Genomic DNA, 12,509 nt, shown 5'->3' on the forward strand with positions numbered 1-12,509 from the left:
ACAGAAATGCACACCACCTGGGCAGATCGGATTCCCTGGAAATCCTGAATCCATCAGTGGTGGGGACAGGGACCAGCTGTCTTCATTTCCAGGGGGCGGAGGTGGCATGAGGGCCGTTCGCCTCTGAGGACCCAGCCCTGAACTTGGACAAGAAAGTCAGCTATGGGCAGGTGGCTGGCTGTTAAGAGGGGAAAATATAAAACTACCTTAGTAGCGCTTGGGCAGGCTGCCAAGAAGTTGACTGGGGCCAGGGTTCTCAAGATTTACCTGGGCTGGGGGGGTAGAGGTAGGGGGGACTCTGTGCCTTCCCTGCTCCTGAGGCTGGTGGGCCGTGCCTGCCCAGCTCGGTCCTGGCCTAAAGGGGCTTGGGGAGGGCTAACTCTCTATGAGGTGAATGCAGTTCTCACCTGGACTTATGGGTTGACTCAAATTTACCTGACATTTCACAGAGCTTGTACATGAGTTTAAAATGACTGCTTTTCTTCCAGCTGCCCCTGCTGGAGATGATGGGAGAGTTAGGAAGAATTTCGGCTTGGCACAACATTGTTCCCAAAAAGTAGTGAGTTCCCCGTCAGCGGGGTTATTCAAGCAGAACTGGGGCAGCACAGCGACTTGTCCAACAACGGTAAGGGTGTGGGTGGGGTACTCAGGTAGCAGCTGGGCGGCTGGAGGGCTTAGGATTTCATGATCATACAAATCTATCCACTAGAAATCGGCACAGCCAACATAAAACTCTGGCTACATACACCTCCTACATGTTTCTTCCTAAAGCTAAACAGAACAGACTAGGATTACTCCTGGACAAGCATGGTCAGCGCACACATGGCAGGGGCCCACAGCCTAGGACCTCGCCTCCAGGGGCGGGGGCCATGGGAGGCAGAGCCTCAGTTATTCCTGAAAGCTGGGACTCTGGACCAGCTCCGGCCCGGAGGCAATCCCAAAAGGATCCATGCTGTCGGTTTCCAGAGGTGAAGAGAACACAAATTCCAAGTCGTCGTCCAGGTCCCCCGGCTCTGCTGGCTTCATGGGCAGCATGGGCAGGAAGTGGGACAAGGGCAGAAAGCCCCTGCCTTTGTATAGCTGCCTCTGCTTGGCACTGCTCAGGGACACCGGGAGACCATGCTTCTTGGACAGGTACACGTTGTAGCCGTCGGGCCGGATTTCCTCCTCAAAGGCACAGTCTTCTGCCGAGTACTGGGGCTGCGGAGAAAAGGGGCGGGCGGGCCGTGAGCAGCGGGCACCCCTGGGTCTGACACGACCAGCAGAAGGATAACAAGGGACGTTTGTGTTACGGTCACTCAGGCCTGCTCTCAACCACCACTTTCTGTGTCTGAGTATCACTTACGTGCTGTTATGGACCTCCTTATACAGATCCTGTATGCCTTCGAAAGATCCTTACACTGTACTATACATATATGTGTTGGTACTATACTATAGTACGGAAACCCTGCTGACTTAGTGGTTAAGTGTTACGACTGCTAACCAAAAGGTCGGCAGTTCAAATCCACCAGGCGCTCCCTGGAAACTCTGTGGAGCAGTTCTACTCCTTCCTACATGGTCACTATGAGTCGGAGTTAATTCAACAGCACGGGTTATACGCAAGTACATACGAAGTCCTTGGGTGGCACAAACAGTTAAGCTTTCAACTGCTAAAAAAAAGTTTGGAGGTTTGAGTCTATCCAGAGGAGCCTCAGAAGAAGGGCCTAGTGTCTACTGGAAAATCAGCCACCAAAAACCCTACGTAGAGCAGACGCAGCAGCAGCTGGTCAAAGTGCTCAGCTGCTAATCAAAAGGTCGGCGGTTCGGACCCCACAGCTGCCCTGCAGGGGAAGGATGGCAATCTGCTTCCGTAAAGTTAAAAAAAAAAAAACCAAACCCAGTGCCACCGAGTCGATTCCGACTCATAGCGACCCTATAGGACAGAGCAGAACTGCCCCATAGAGTTTCCGAGGAGCGCCTGGCAGATTTGAACTGCTGACCTCTTGGTTAGCAGCCGTAGCACTTAACCACTAGGCCACCAGGTGTAGGAAACCCTGTGGGGCTTCCAAGGGGCAGCTAATGGATTCAAACGGCTGACCCTTAGGTTAAGGGCTGAATGCTCAACCACTGTATCACCAGGGCTCTCTCTCTCTCTATACACATACGAGTATTTCAAGTTTATATTTCATATGTGCTGGTTTTATACACATACTTAACACAGGTACACTTTATATAGTCTGTAAATATCTTTCAGAGCTAAGCCTCGCCCTGGGCAGTAATATCCACGGAGGCACAGGCCTCCCGCTTTACACTGAATACATAACTAACACTGGAAAGTACGCTCGGCCCCCGTGTGAACGGGCACCCTGGAGGCGCTGCTAAACCACGCTATCACTTAGGAGCAGTCTTGCTAAGGATCACGGGCCCCCAGATGTGGGGCCGGCCCTGAGTAATGCATCCACTCCCCAGCCAGACCCAGGGGAACTACATGATTCGGGCCTTTCTCGTCTGCTGTGGTTGTTAAGTCCTGTGGTTGTAAGCCTGTATAGGCTCCATCGTGCTCCCCCTGTTACTGAGCATCTTCCAGGATGTCAGCTTGCCTGGCACATCAAGATAATAGCAAGCCCCAAGGCCCCCAAAGAGGCTGCACCTGGTGGGTGGCCAGAAACGTCTGGAGAAGGAAACCTGAGTTTTAGGACATCTGTAGTCTTAAGGAGCCCTAGTGACGCAGTGGTTAAGCGCTCGGCTGTTAACTGAAAGATCGGTGGTTTGAACCCACCAGCCACTCCACAGGAGAGAGATGTGGCAATCTGCTTCCATAAAGATGACAGCCTTGCAAACCCTATGGGGCAGTTCTACTCTGTCCTACAGGGTCACTATGAGTTAGAATCCACTCCATGCAACAGGTTTGCTTTTGGGGGAGCCCTAAGAGAGGTGCCAATGGGCCAGCCCTGTGCTAATCTGGAAAGTGTCCTTACCACTTCAGGGGCAGGTCTGAAAGGCACCAGGGACAGGGCAGCCTGGAAGGGCTGGGCAGTAAACATAATCCCAGGAAGCACCCAGCTTCATTTCTGCCCAGGTTTATGAGGTTATTGAACCGCAGGTGGATGAGATATGCTGATAACGTGAATGACGCAACCAGTCACGGCTCGGGACTCTGGCACAAAGCCACCACAAAGCCATAGTATGGCAAGGGTGACTTCTCCTGAATTTCCAAAAATATGCCAATCAGTAGATGTTTAAAAGCAAGAGAAGTAAAAACACATTGCATCAGAGGCCTCTACATTACTCTGCTGTTGTTTGGGGGAAAGTAGCACCGCCTGCTTGCTCCACGTAGAAAATGAAACGATTTCACCTTCATAGAAGAATGGGGAATTTCCGCTGGAGAAGAAAAAAAAACCAACCACGATCTTTGCGGGGCCAGGCCCAAGGGATCCAGAGGCAGAACGGGATTTTAAGTGGAGAGATCCCCCCCAACAGACTCCCCGATTTGGATTAGGGGAAGAAGGCTGGGTTAGACCCACTGGCCCCTTCCGCCAGGCCCACCATTAGCTGCCCCTGTCCTAAGTAAATGTCAACATAACAAAAGTTGCCACTACGGGTTTGGAGTGGCTCTAGGGGTCAGCTTTCAGTACTCCGGCCCCCTCCTTTCTTTGCGTTCTTTCACAGTCTTTCACAGAGGACTCCGCAATAAAGAAGCAAGGACTCTGAATAAATGCCCGTCAGAGGCACAAAACAATCTAGAGATGCTAAAAAGCTTGGCGCTGTGGTTCACAAAGGAGCTGCTGATCGCGCCAGTGGAGGCGCGCATCTGCATCTTGGCTGAGGCGGGGGCACCCCGGGAAGCGCAGCCTCCCCCACCCCTGGCTCGGGCCTCTCCATCAGAGCCGGGCTGCGTGGGGGGCCCCGGGACTTCACGCAGGCTCTTTGAGCGCCTGGCTCCGCGCGGGAGGGGCGAGTGCTCGTTCCTTTGAACTCGCGCGCCTTTGTTCCCTCTGGGCCAGAGGCCCAGCTTGCGCACTCTTCCCCCAGAAGCTTCAGTAGTTACCTGGGCCACCCCACGTACCCTCCTGTCGTTGCCGTGGAGGCAAAGGAGACTCGTGGCGACCCCATATGTAGAGTAGAATTGCTCCACAGGGTTTTTAGGCTGCAATCTTTCAGGAACAGATCGCCAAGCCTGTCTTCCGAGCGCCTCTGGGTGGATTTGAACTGCCAACCTTTCTGCGCAGTTGTAGAGCGCTTAACCGTTTGCACCACCTAGGGAGTTCATGCACTCCTCTAGCCCCCTCCCCCCTTCAAAAAAAAAGTTTCCCGGACAGGTGAGTACAACAGAAGGATAAGCGCCACCGCCGAAATTCAAACGTCCTAACACGCAAATTCATGCTTAAACATCTGCTCAACCTCCAACGCACTGGGTTTTTCTGACTTATTTGAAGAGTGATTTAAGATCCAAGTTGTGAACATACAGCCTCGGTCTCTCTCTCTTTAAACCACAGGGAGGGAAATGGAGGGAGGACCACCCACATGCAGGCTGCGGCTGAATGGGCCGAGGTGGGTTTTCCTGTTTAATATCAAAGGAAGCGGATAATGGTTTCCTCCGGGCAGCTTTTAGCTCAATTGGGAATGCAAAAACTGCTCCCAACCACTCTCCCGCTGCAAGCTGCGACCAAAAACAGCAGCCTTTCCCACTTCCGTGGGGGGGCTGGGAGGGGGTCGGACGCAGCTTAATCGGCCCTGCCATTTCCCCCTCGGAATTCAATGAGGGCCCGGGAAGGGGGATCCGGGCAACTCCGGATTCGGTCCCGCAAACCCTACCCCCGCCCGGGACAGGCGTGGGTCTGGCGCGTCCCGCCCCGTGGGGACACCTACCAGTCCCTGCAGCCGGCCGTCGGCGTCCATGCAGAGGTATCGGGCGCTCTGCACGCCCTTGATGGCCACGGTCCGCAGCGCCACCGCCTTGATCTCCAGCAAACCTAGGCGAAAGGAAAGTAAGAAGCTGCAGCCGGGGCCCGAGGGCCCGCGACGCCCGGATGCCGTCGGTCCCCGGGTCCGTGCCCCTCCCTGGCTTCGCGCGGGGTCGGGGACCCGGGATGAAAGTGGAACACAAAGGTGCCAAGATTCGGAGTTCCCGGGAGTGGCGGCCCGCTGGAGCGGAGGGAAGTGGGGAGGGGGTGCCAGGGAGGGGGACGGTGGGAACCCGAGGGCCCGGCAGGCACTCACTGTGCGCGCTCTGGCCCCGCGCGCCGTCCACTGCGCCGTCGGCGCGGATGCGCAGGAAACAGCTGAAGAGGCCGTGTGGGCTGGCAGTGTACAGGTGCCTCAGACGGACAGGTTCCCCCCAGCCGTAGTGCACGTGCGGCCCGGAGTCCGAGAAGGCCAGGGGAGGCGCGGCCGCCGCCAGCCAGAGGCCGGCCAGGGCCAGGGCGCGGAGCACCGCGCGCCAGCTCGGAGCCCTCGGCATGGCACCACCCTCAGCTCCTGGTGGCTCCGGCGGCGAGAGGCTGGGGGCGCCGGGCTGGGCACGCTGCGGGCTGAGCGTGCGGGTGGTGGCCGCTAGCCTCGAGGTAGCCGTGCGCTCCTGGCGCCCTGGCGCGCTGCGCTCCCGTTCCGACGGCGCGGCGGCGCTAGCGACTGTCTAATATAGCGCGCCTTATCAGCCGGCAAGTAGGTGCCCCTCGACACTCGCGCACTTCTTATCGGGATTGCATCAAGCCTCCGCCCCCCGCGCACACCCACTCACACCCCGCCTCCGCCCCAGCCCCCTCCCCGGTGACCCCGCCCCGGCCGCGGGATCGAGGGGAGGAGGAGGCCCGGCTTCGCTGGAGGGTCCGGGGAGCTCCTCCCCGCCGGCCGGAGGCTGAGTTTTCTGGGCTGGGGGCGTTAGGTTTTCTAAGCGAGGACGTGGACCACGGAGCCTTTCGCGGGGCCTCTGGCTTCCCCAGGGATGCGTTCGGCGCGGAGCGCCAGCAGGGGCGTAGGCAGGAATCCCGGAACCGGAGATTGGGGGTCACTGAGCTTTGCTTTTCTCACCCGCGGTCCGGAAAAGCCTCGCCCGGCTTTAGAGCCCCCTCCCCTTGAAAGGCCACACTCAGACCCCTCCTTCGACAGTCCCAAGGCCTCTGCATATCCCCAGACCTAAAAGCCGTCTGTTTGAATCTCCCCCTGCAGTTCCGACCCTCTCACGTTTCCCGGCTTTATCCGCGCGCGATCCCGCCCCCGGCCCCCTTTCTTCGCGGAAATCGCCACCCGACGGGGGGCCGTTGTGATCTCCGCCCGGCGGAGACAATGGGGAGCCGTCGCCGCGCCGCCGCCAGGGGGCCCTCCAGCCCAAGGTTCGGCCCGGTCCCCGTGCTCCCCGGGATTCTCTGCGTCCGCCCCGGCCCGGGAGGTGAGCCCGGAGGGTTGCCATTTGAAGACGACTTTCGGGGCACGGTGGGCTTGCAAGCTGCTGGGTTGGGGCCGCCCCCTACCCCCCACTTCCCAGTTCAGGCCCGGGCGCACCAGGTGGAGGGAGGCAGGTCTGGGCCTCCGTTCCCTTCTGTTTTTGAGGAGCCCTGGTGGCGCGGTGGTTAAGCGCTGGGCTGCTAACCAAAAGGTCGGCTGTCTGAACCCACCAGCGGCTCCGCGCGGAACATGTGGAAAGATGTGGCAGTCTGCTTCCGGAAGATTTACAGTCTTGGAAACCCTATGGGGCAGTTCTACTCTGCCTTCTAGGGTCACCGGGAGAAGTCGGAATCGGCTGGACCAATGGGGTTGGGTTTTTTGTTTGCTTATGTCGTTCGTAGGGTCTTTGCGTGCCTGAGTGTTTGTCCCGTGCCAGGGCGCGCAGTCTTCGGGGAGGGGGGTAGTTCCGTCGGAGAGGGCGGGAAGGTCCTTACCTGATGAGGGTGGAGGGGTGGGGTAGGGGACCGAGGAGCAGTGATCGGCGCAGCCGGGGTCGGGGCACGTTCAAGGCAAAAATCGGGGCGCTGAGTAAAGTGGTTCGTGCAAACTTGAGACCTGGTCCACTGACGCTCGGAGAAGAAACCGTCCAAAGATAATCCAGGCAGGGAAGAAAGGGGTCCAGCCAGGGCGCTTTGGCTTAACACCGATTCTTTCTCATTACGCCTCCAACTCCCGCCCTCTTAAATCCTGGGTGTGGGGCCCTAGAGAGTGGTTTTGGGGAAAAGCCATGGTAGCCGGGCGCAGAGGAGGCGGGAGGGCATGCGGTGGGGAGACGCGGGAGGGAGGAGCGAGCGAGGCCTGATGAATTTCAATGAGCAGGGGCAAATGCGAGCGCTCCGCGGTGACTGGCGTTAATGACGGCGGGCACAGAGAATGTCACCGAGCAAGTCTTTACAAAAAGACATCATCTCAAGGCTTTGGAGATCAGGAACCCCCACACTGCGTGCCTTGGTTCAGTACGCCGTGGCTTCTGTTAAATCTAATTACTTACCCCCTGTGGCTTTAAATCGACCGCGGCTCCTATTAAACTTAATTACCCTCTCCTGCAGCTTTCCTTGGAAAAATCCTGGATAAATGCAGGGACCGAGGATGGCAGGGGCTGCACTGGGGACCTGCCCCGAATCAGGCCGAGTTGGGGGAACTGCGGCTCTGGCTCCTCCAGCCCCCACTCAGCGGGTCCTCCCAGGGGCACGCTGGGGAAGAGACTGTGAGTTGCTGAGATCGTAGGGCTCAGGGGGTGGCCAATGTGCTGGGCGGGGGGCTTCCTGTGCCCCTGCCCTGTTCTGAGCGCTTTGTGAGGGTTCTCACCTTGTCTTAACAAGAAACCCATTGTATTCTATATCCTCCCGTTTCGCAGGTGAGGAGTGGATACCCACAGAAGTGGCACTGTGATGAAGCTGGGATGTGAACCCCGGCAGCCAGGCTTGCAAATCGAGGCTATGCTGCGTGGCCGCGGGGAGGCAGTGTGGCCTCGCGGTGGGGTCCCGGCTCGTGGTCAGACACACTGCAGCAGGGGTCTGTGGCTAGCCACTCCCTGGGGGGGTCCCTAACCCTCTGGACCTGTTGCTCCCCCCACCCCCCGCCGCCCCGTACTTGCTTCCTGGGGTGGTCTGGTGGAGTGGACAAGAGTGCCTGGGCTGTAGCTGGTAAAGATCATTACTGTCTTGTCCGGGGTCTCCTGTGTTCCAGGCATTTCGCAGTCACCGCAGCAGCCCGCTGAGAACTCAGGTAATTAATCCCAAGTTACAGATGAGGAAATCGAAGCTCACAGAGATGTCTAGAGAGGCCCAAGGCCCAGCAGCCATCAGGGTCAGCAGAGTGCCCAGAGCCAGAGCGTTTGCTGGAGTCCCTAATGGAGTGGCCGGGGGGAGGGAGCAGAGAGGGGCTGAGGAAGAAGTACTCTGGCCAGCAGGGGGCGCTGCAGCTAAACATCAGCCTCTCCAGGTGCGAACCCAGGTGTCACAGAAGGTGAGGACGCCCTCCCGAACGGCTCCATTCAGTCCCCAACACCCGCAGCCCCCAGTTTGCTGCCTTGGCTTGACTTTTGTCTTTCTATGCGCCTTTGAAAACCCTAGTGGTGTAGTGGTTAAGTGTTACGGCTGCTGACCAAAAGGCTGGCAGTTCAAATCCACCGGGCGCTCCTTGGAAACTCTGTGGGGCAGTTCTGCTCTGTCCTGTAGGGTCACTATGAGTCGGAATTGACTTGGCGGCAGCGGGTTTGGGTTTTTTGGTTTTGGTGTGGCCGAGGCAGGGCTGAGCCAGCTGAATGGCCCCTGCGAGTATTCATCAGGGATTCCTGTGAGTGCTGTGAGCAGCTTGGTGAGGGTCCAGGTCCCTCCCGCTGCCTGACTCAGGCCACACAGGGCTCCGAGGGTCTTAGGCCCAGATGCCAGAAGGGCTTGGCATGGTGGCCTTGTTTGGTGTTTAACAGCCACTTTCCTGGGGTCTCCCTCTTTTCGTCTGAGTGTAGTGAGGTTGCCAGAGAGTTTTTCGTCATTTCTAAACCCACACCCCAGGGCTAAGACAATCCCCTCCAGCTCCGTGGCCAGTCTTTGCACAATAGACTTTCTTCTCATTTTCTAATTAGGAATTTACACTACACTATCAGTGCGCTTTCTAAGCGCATAAAGCTCTACTTGGGGCCCTCCCACAAGCTCCCTGACCCTGTCCCCTGGCTGAGAATTACTGTCCCAGTGTCGGTAAAAATGCCCTCAGAAAATAAGAATCACAATAGAGCTTGGCCCAGAAAGGGTCTTGAACACTCAGATGAGGGGTCAAGCCCACACAGCTGGTTTTCATGGACGAGCCGGGACTGGAACTTGGGGGCTCCCAAATCTCAGCACAATATTTTTCTGGAACGTATTAGAACATGCATTATTTTCCCCAAGACTTCCTGCTTCACCAAAACCATTTTCCCCTTGTTGTTGTTGTGTGCCATCCAGTCACTTCCAACGCATAGCGCCCCCTAGAGGACAGAGTAGAACTGCCCCGAAGGGTTTCCGAGGCTGTCATCTTTATGGAAGTAGACCGACATGTCTTCCTCCCATGGAGTGGCTGCTAGGTTCAAACCACTGACCTTTCAGTTAGCAGCTGAGCGCTTTAACCATTGTGCCAGTAAGGCTCCTTATTTACCCATCCCCCACCAGGAACATTTTTTACAGAAAAGGCCACCCAGCTAACCTGGAAATTGGCAGGGGTCACGGCAGAGTGGAAAAGGGGGAGAACTCACTGAGCCTCAGTTTCCTCATTTGTAAAATGACAAAAACCAAAAACCCATTGCCCTCGAGTCAGTTACAACTCATAGGGACCCTATGGGACAGGGCTGCCCCATAGGGTTTCCAGGGCTGTCATCCTTAGGGAAGCAGATCACATCTTTCTCCTTTGGAGCAGCTGGTGGCAGCCAAGCGCTTAACCACTGTGCCACCAGGGCTCCCCCGTAAAGATGATAGCCTAGAAAACCCCATGGGGCAGCTCTCCTTTGTCACACGGGGCATCTAACAACAACAAAATGTGCAAATTATAAACCATATCGCTATTGATTGATAGATCAGTATCCCTCTATAGAGACTGCCTGACATGTAATTGCCAGGTGTGTGAGATTGTTATTTATTTAAACGTCCCAAATGTCCCTCTCTGGCTATCCTTGCAACATCCGTATTTAATTTTAAAATCTAATTTCAACCTCAGAAAGACAAATTTAACCCATGGTGACAGAAAGCTCATCGGTGGTTGCCAAGGTGGGGGGTCAGCTGGGAAGGGCAGGGAGGGACCTCCTAGGGTGATAGAAATGTTCTGTATCTTGATTGTGGTGGCGTCAGGCCTCGTTGGACAGTGCCCTTAAAATGGGTGCATTTTATCTTAAATTATGCCTCAGTAAAGTTAATTTAGGAGCCCTGATAACGCAGCGGTTTCGCACTTGGCTGCTACGGAAAGGTCTGAACCCACCGGCTACTCCTTGGGAGAAAGATACAAGCAGCCTGCTTCTGAAAGGATGACAGCCTAGGAAATGCTGTGGGGCAGTTCTGCTCTCTCCTATAGGGTCGCCGTGAGTCGGAATCGACTCCACAGTGGTGGGTTTGGTTTAGGCTGGGTTTAAAGTTGATTTTGAACATTTTAATTGCAAAAGTAATACCTGTTCATTGTTGAAAAATTGAAAAACCCAGAAAAGCAGAACGAAGAGGATTCAACACCTCCTGGAATAGCATCCTTGCATTATGAAACGCTGTTTCTATTGGGGTGAATTTCTTTCCTGACTTCTTATAAGTATGTACCTTTTTCAAATCAGAATTTGAATTGCAACCTTATTTTCCCCTAAAAAAAACAAAAACAGTTGCCATCAAGTTGGACTCTGCATGTCAAGGCAGAACTGTGCTCCACAGGGTTTTCAATGGCTGATTTTTCAGAAGTAGATCCCCAGACCTTTCTTCCGAGGCACCTCCGTGTGGATCCGAACCACCAACCTTTCTGTTAGTAGCCAAGTGCTTAACCGTTATGCCACCCAAGGACTCTTTATTTCCCCCTACTTAGCTGTAACCACTTCTGATAGTATTAGATATCCTTCTAGAACATTCTTCAACACCATCAGATCTATACAAGGCACCAGGAGTGTACAACCTGTTCCCTGTTGCTGGGCACTTGGATCGTTTCCAGTTTTCCTTCACACACCACTTCAGGAAGCAGCTGGGCAGGTAACAGGGTTGAAAAGTCAGAGGTCATGGCCCTGGCCCTAACGGAGGCCCTGAATTTGGGTGGGCCTGTTAACTTGAAAGAGAGGCTGTTTTGGTTTTGCCTTTTTTTTTTTTTTTAAATAATATGTGTACTGATGGAACCACCACCTGTCTGTGGTGGCTTTCGTGTTGCTATGATGCTGGAAGCTATGCCACCGGTATTTCACCCAGGGTGGACAGGTTTCAGCAGAGCTTCCAGACTAAGACGAGGAAGAAAGGCCTGGTCATCTCCTTCCAAAAGCCAGCCAGTGAAAACCCTATGGGTCACAACAGAATATTGTACAATATAGTGCTGGAAGATGAGCCCCCCAGCTTAGAAGGCACTCAGAGTGCACAGCGGCTGCAGCAAAGCGCTCAAGCATACCAGTGGTTGGGAAGATGGCGCAGGACCAGGCAACGTTTTGTTTTGTTTTGTTGTGCGTGGGCTCGCCACGAATCGGAGCTAACTTGACAGCAGCTACCAACAAAGCTTACATGAGTATTGAACAGCTTATTCCAGTTCATTTGAAATGGCCGGGCTCAGAATTCTAGAGCTGGATGGGACCTCTGAGATTTCCTTGAAGCCCTTATTCTCAAATGAGCAAAATAAGAACCAGAAAGGGGATGGGATTTGTCCAGCCAGGGGCAGCAGGGAAGGGGCTAGAAGGCCATCTATAACATCTTCCCCCAAACACACACACACACACAGAGTCCAGTAACATATATAACTTGTAATACAGTTTTTAAGAAAAGAAAATCCCATATGCTGAAGGTTCTTTATTAAAAACACCTGCCTAAGACTGGCCAGTTTTCCAAAAGTATTTGCACGTGGTTTGCAATTCACAAACTGGGTTCCCAGACTGACTCCCGTTCAGTCTCAACCACAGCCCTATAAGGCGTTACTGTTATGGCCAGGAACCCCGTTTTCCAGAGCAGGAAATGGAGGGGACTCCGGGAGGCCCCACCCTGACCCAAGGAGGTAAGGCGCAGAACCAAGTAGGGCTATTTCGGATTGTGTTACTTTGGGTCTTCTCGGGGTGTGTCTCCTGGATAAGTGGGAGCCATGATGCATCCCTGAGATCACAGAGAACATACTTCCCGAGGCAGCAGGTCCCTGGGGAATGACCCCCAACTCTCCTCATTCCGCTGGGAACGCTCTCTTCTCCCCCGCCCCCTCCCAATCTGCTCAAGTAAATAGTGACTCAATTTTTTCTCAATTGGTAGCTTCCTGTTGGGTCATAAACAGTGACTTCTTTTTTTTTTTTTTTTAACTTGGTTGTTGGATCTTGTTCCGTAGCAAGGAGCAGACATCCTATTTCAGCGTTGCCTTCACGTGCGAAGCTGGGACGCAGACTGGTGCCAGGTCACAGAAAGCAGCCC

The 12,509-nt window shown here is 55.0% G+C and overlaps 1 protein-coding gene across 1 annotated transcript; it reads right to left on the bottom strand.

Annotated features, from left to right (window-relative positions):
- Positions 1-888: 888 nt before the first annotated feature.
- Positions 889-5,440, bottom strand: FGF19 (fibroblast growth factor 19). The gene is made up of 3 exons (XM_049891872.1): positions 5,200-5,440; positions 4,849-4,952; positions 889-1,200 (listed from the first exon to the last, which is right to left on the bottom strand). The coding sequence occupies exons 1-3, from the start codon at positions 5,438-5,440 to the stop codon at positions 889-891; spliced, it is 657 nt and encodes a 218-aa protein (XP_049747829.1).
- Between the last annotated feature and the right edge of the window lie 7,069 nt (positions 5,441-12,509).

This window comes from Elephas maximus, chromosome 7 (assembly GCF_024166365.1).
Source record: "Elephas maximus indicus isolate mEleMax1 chromosome 7, mEleMax1 primary haplotype, whole genome shotgun sequence".
Lineage (NCBI taxonomy): Eukaryota > Metazoa > Chordata > Mammalia > Proboscidea > Elephantidae > Elephas > Elephas maximus.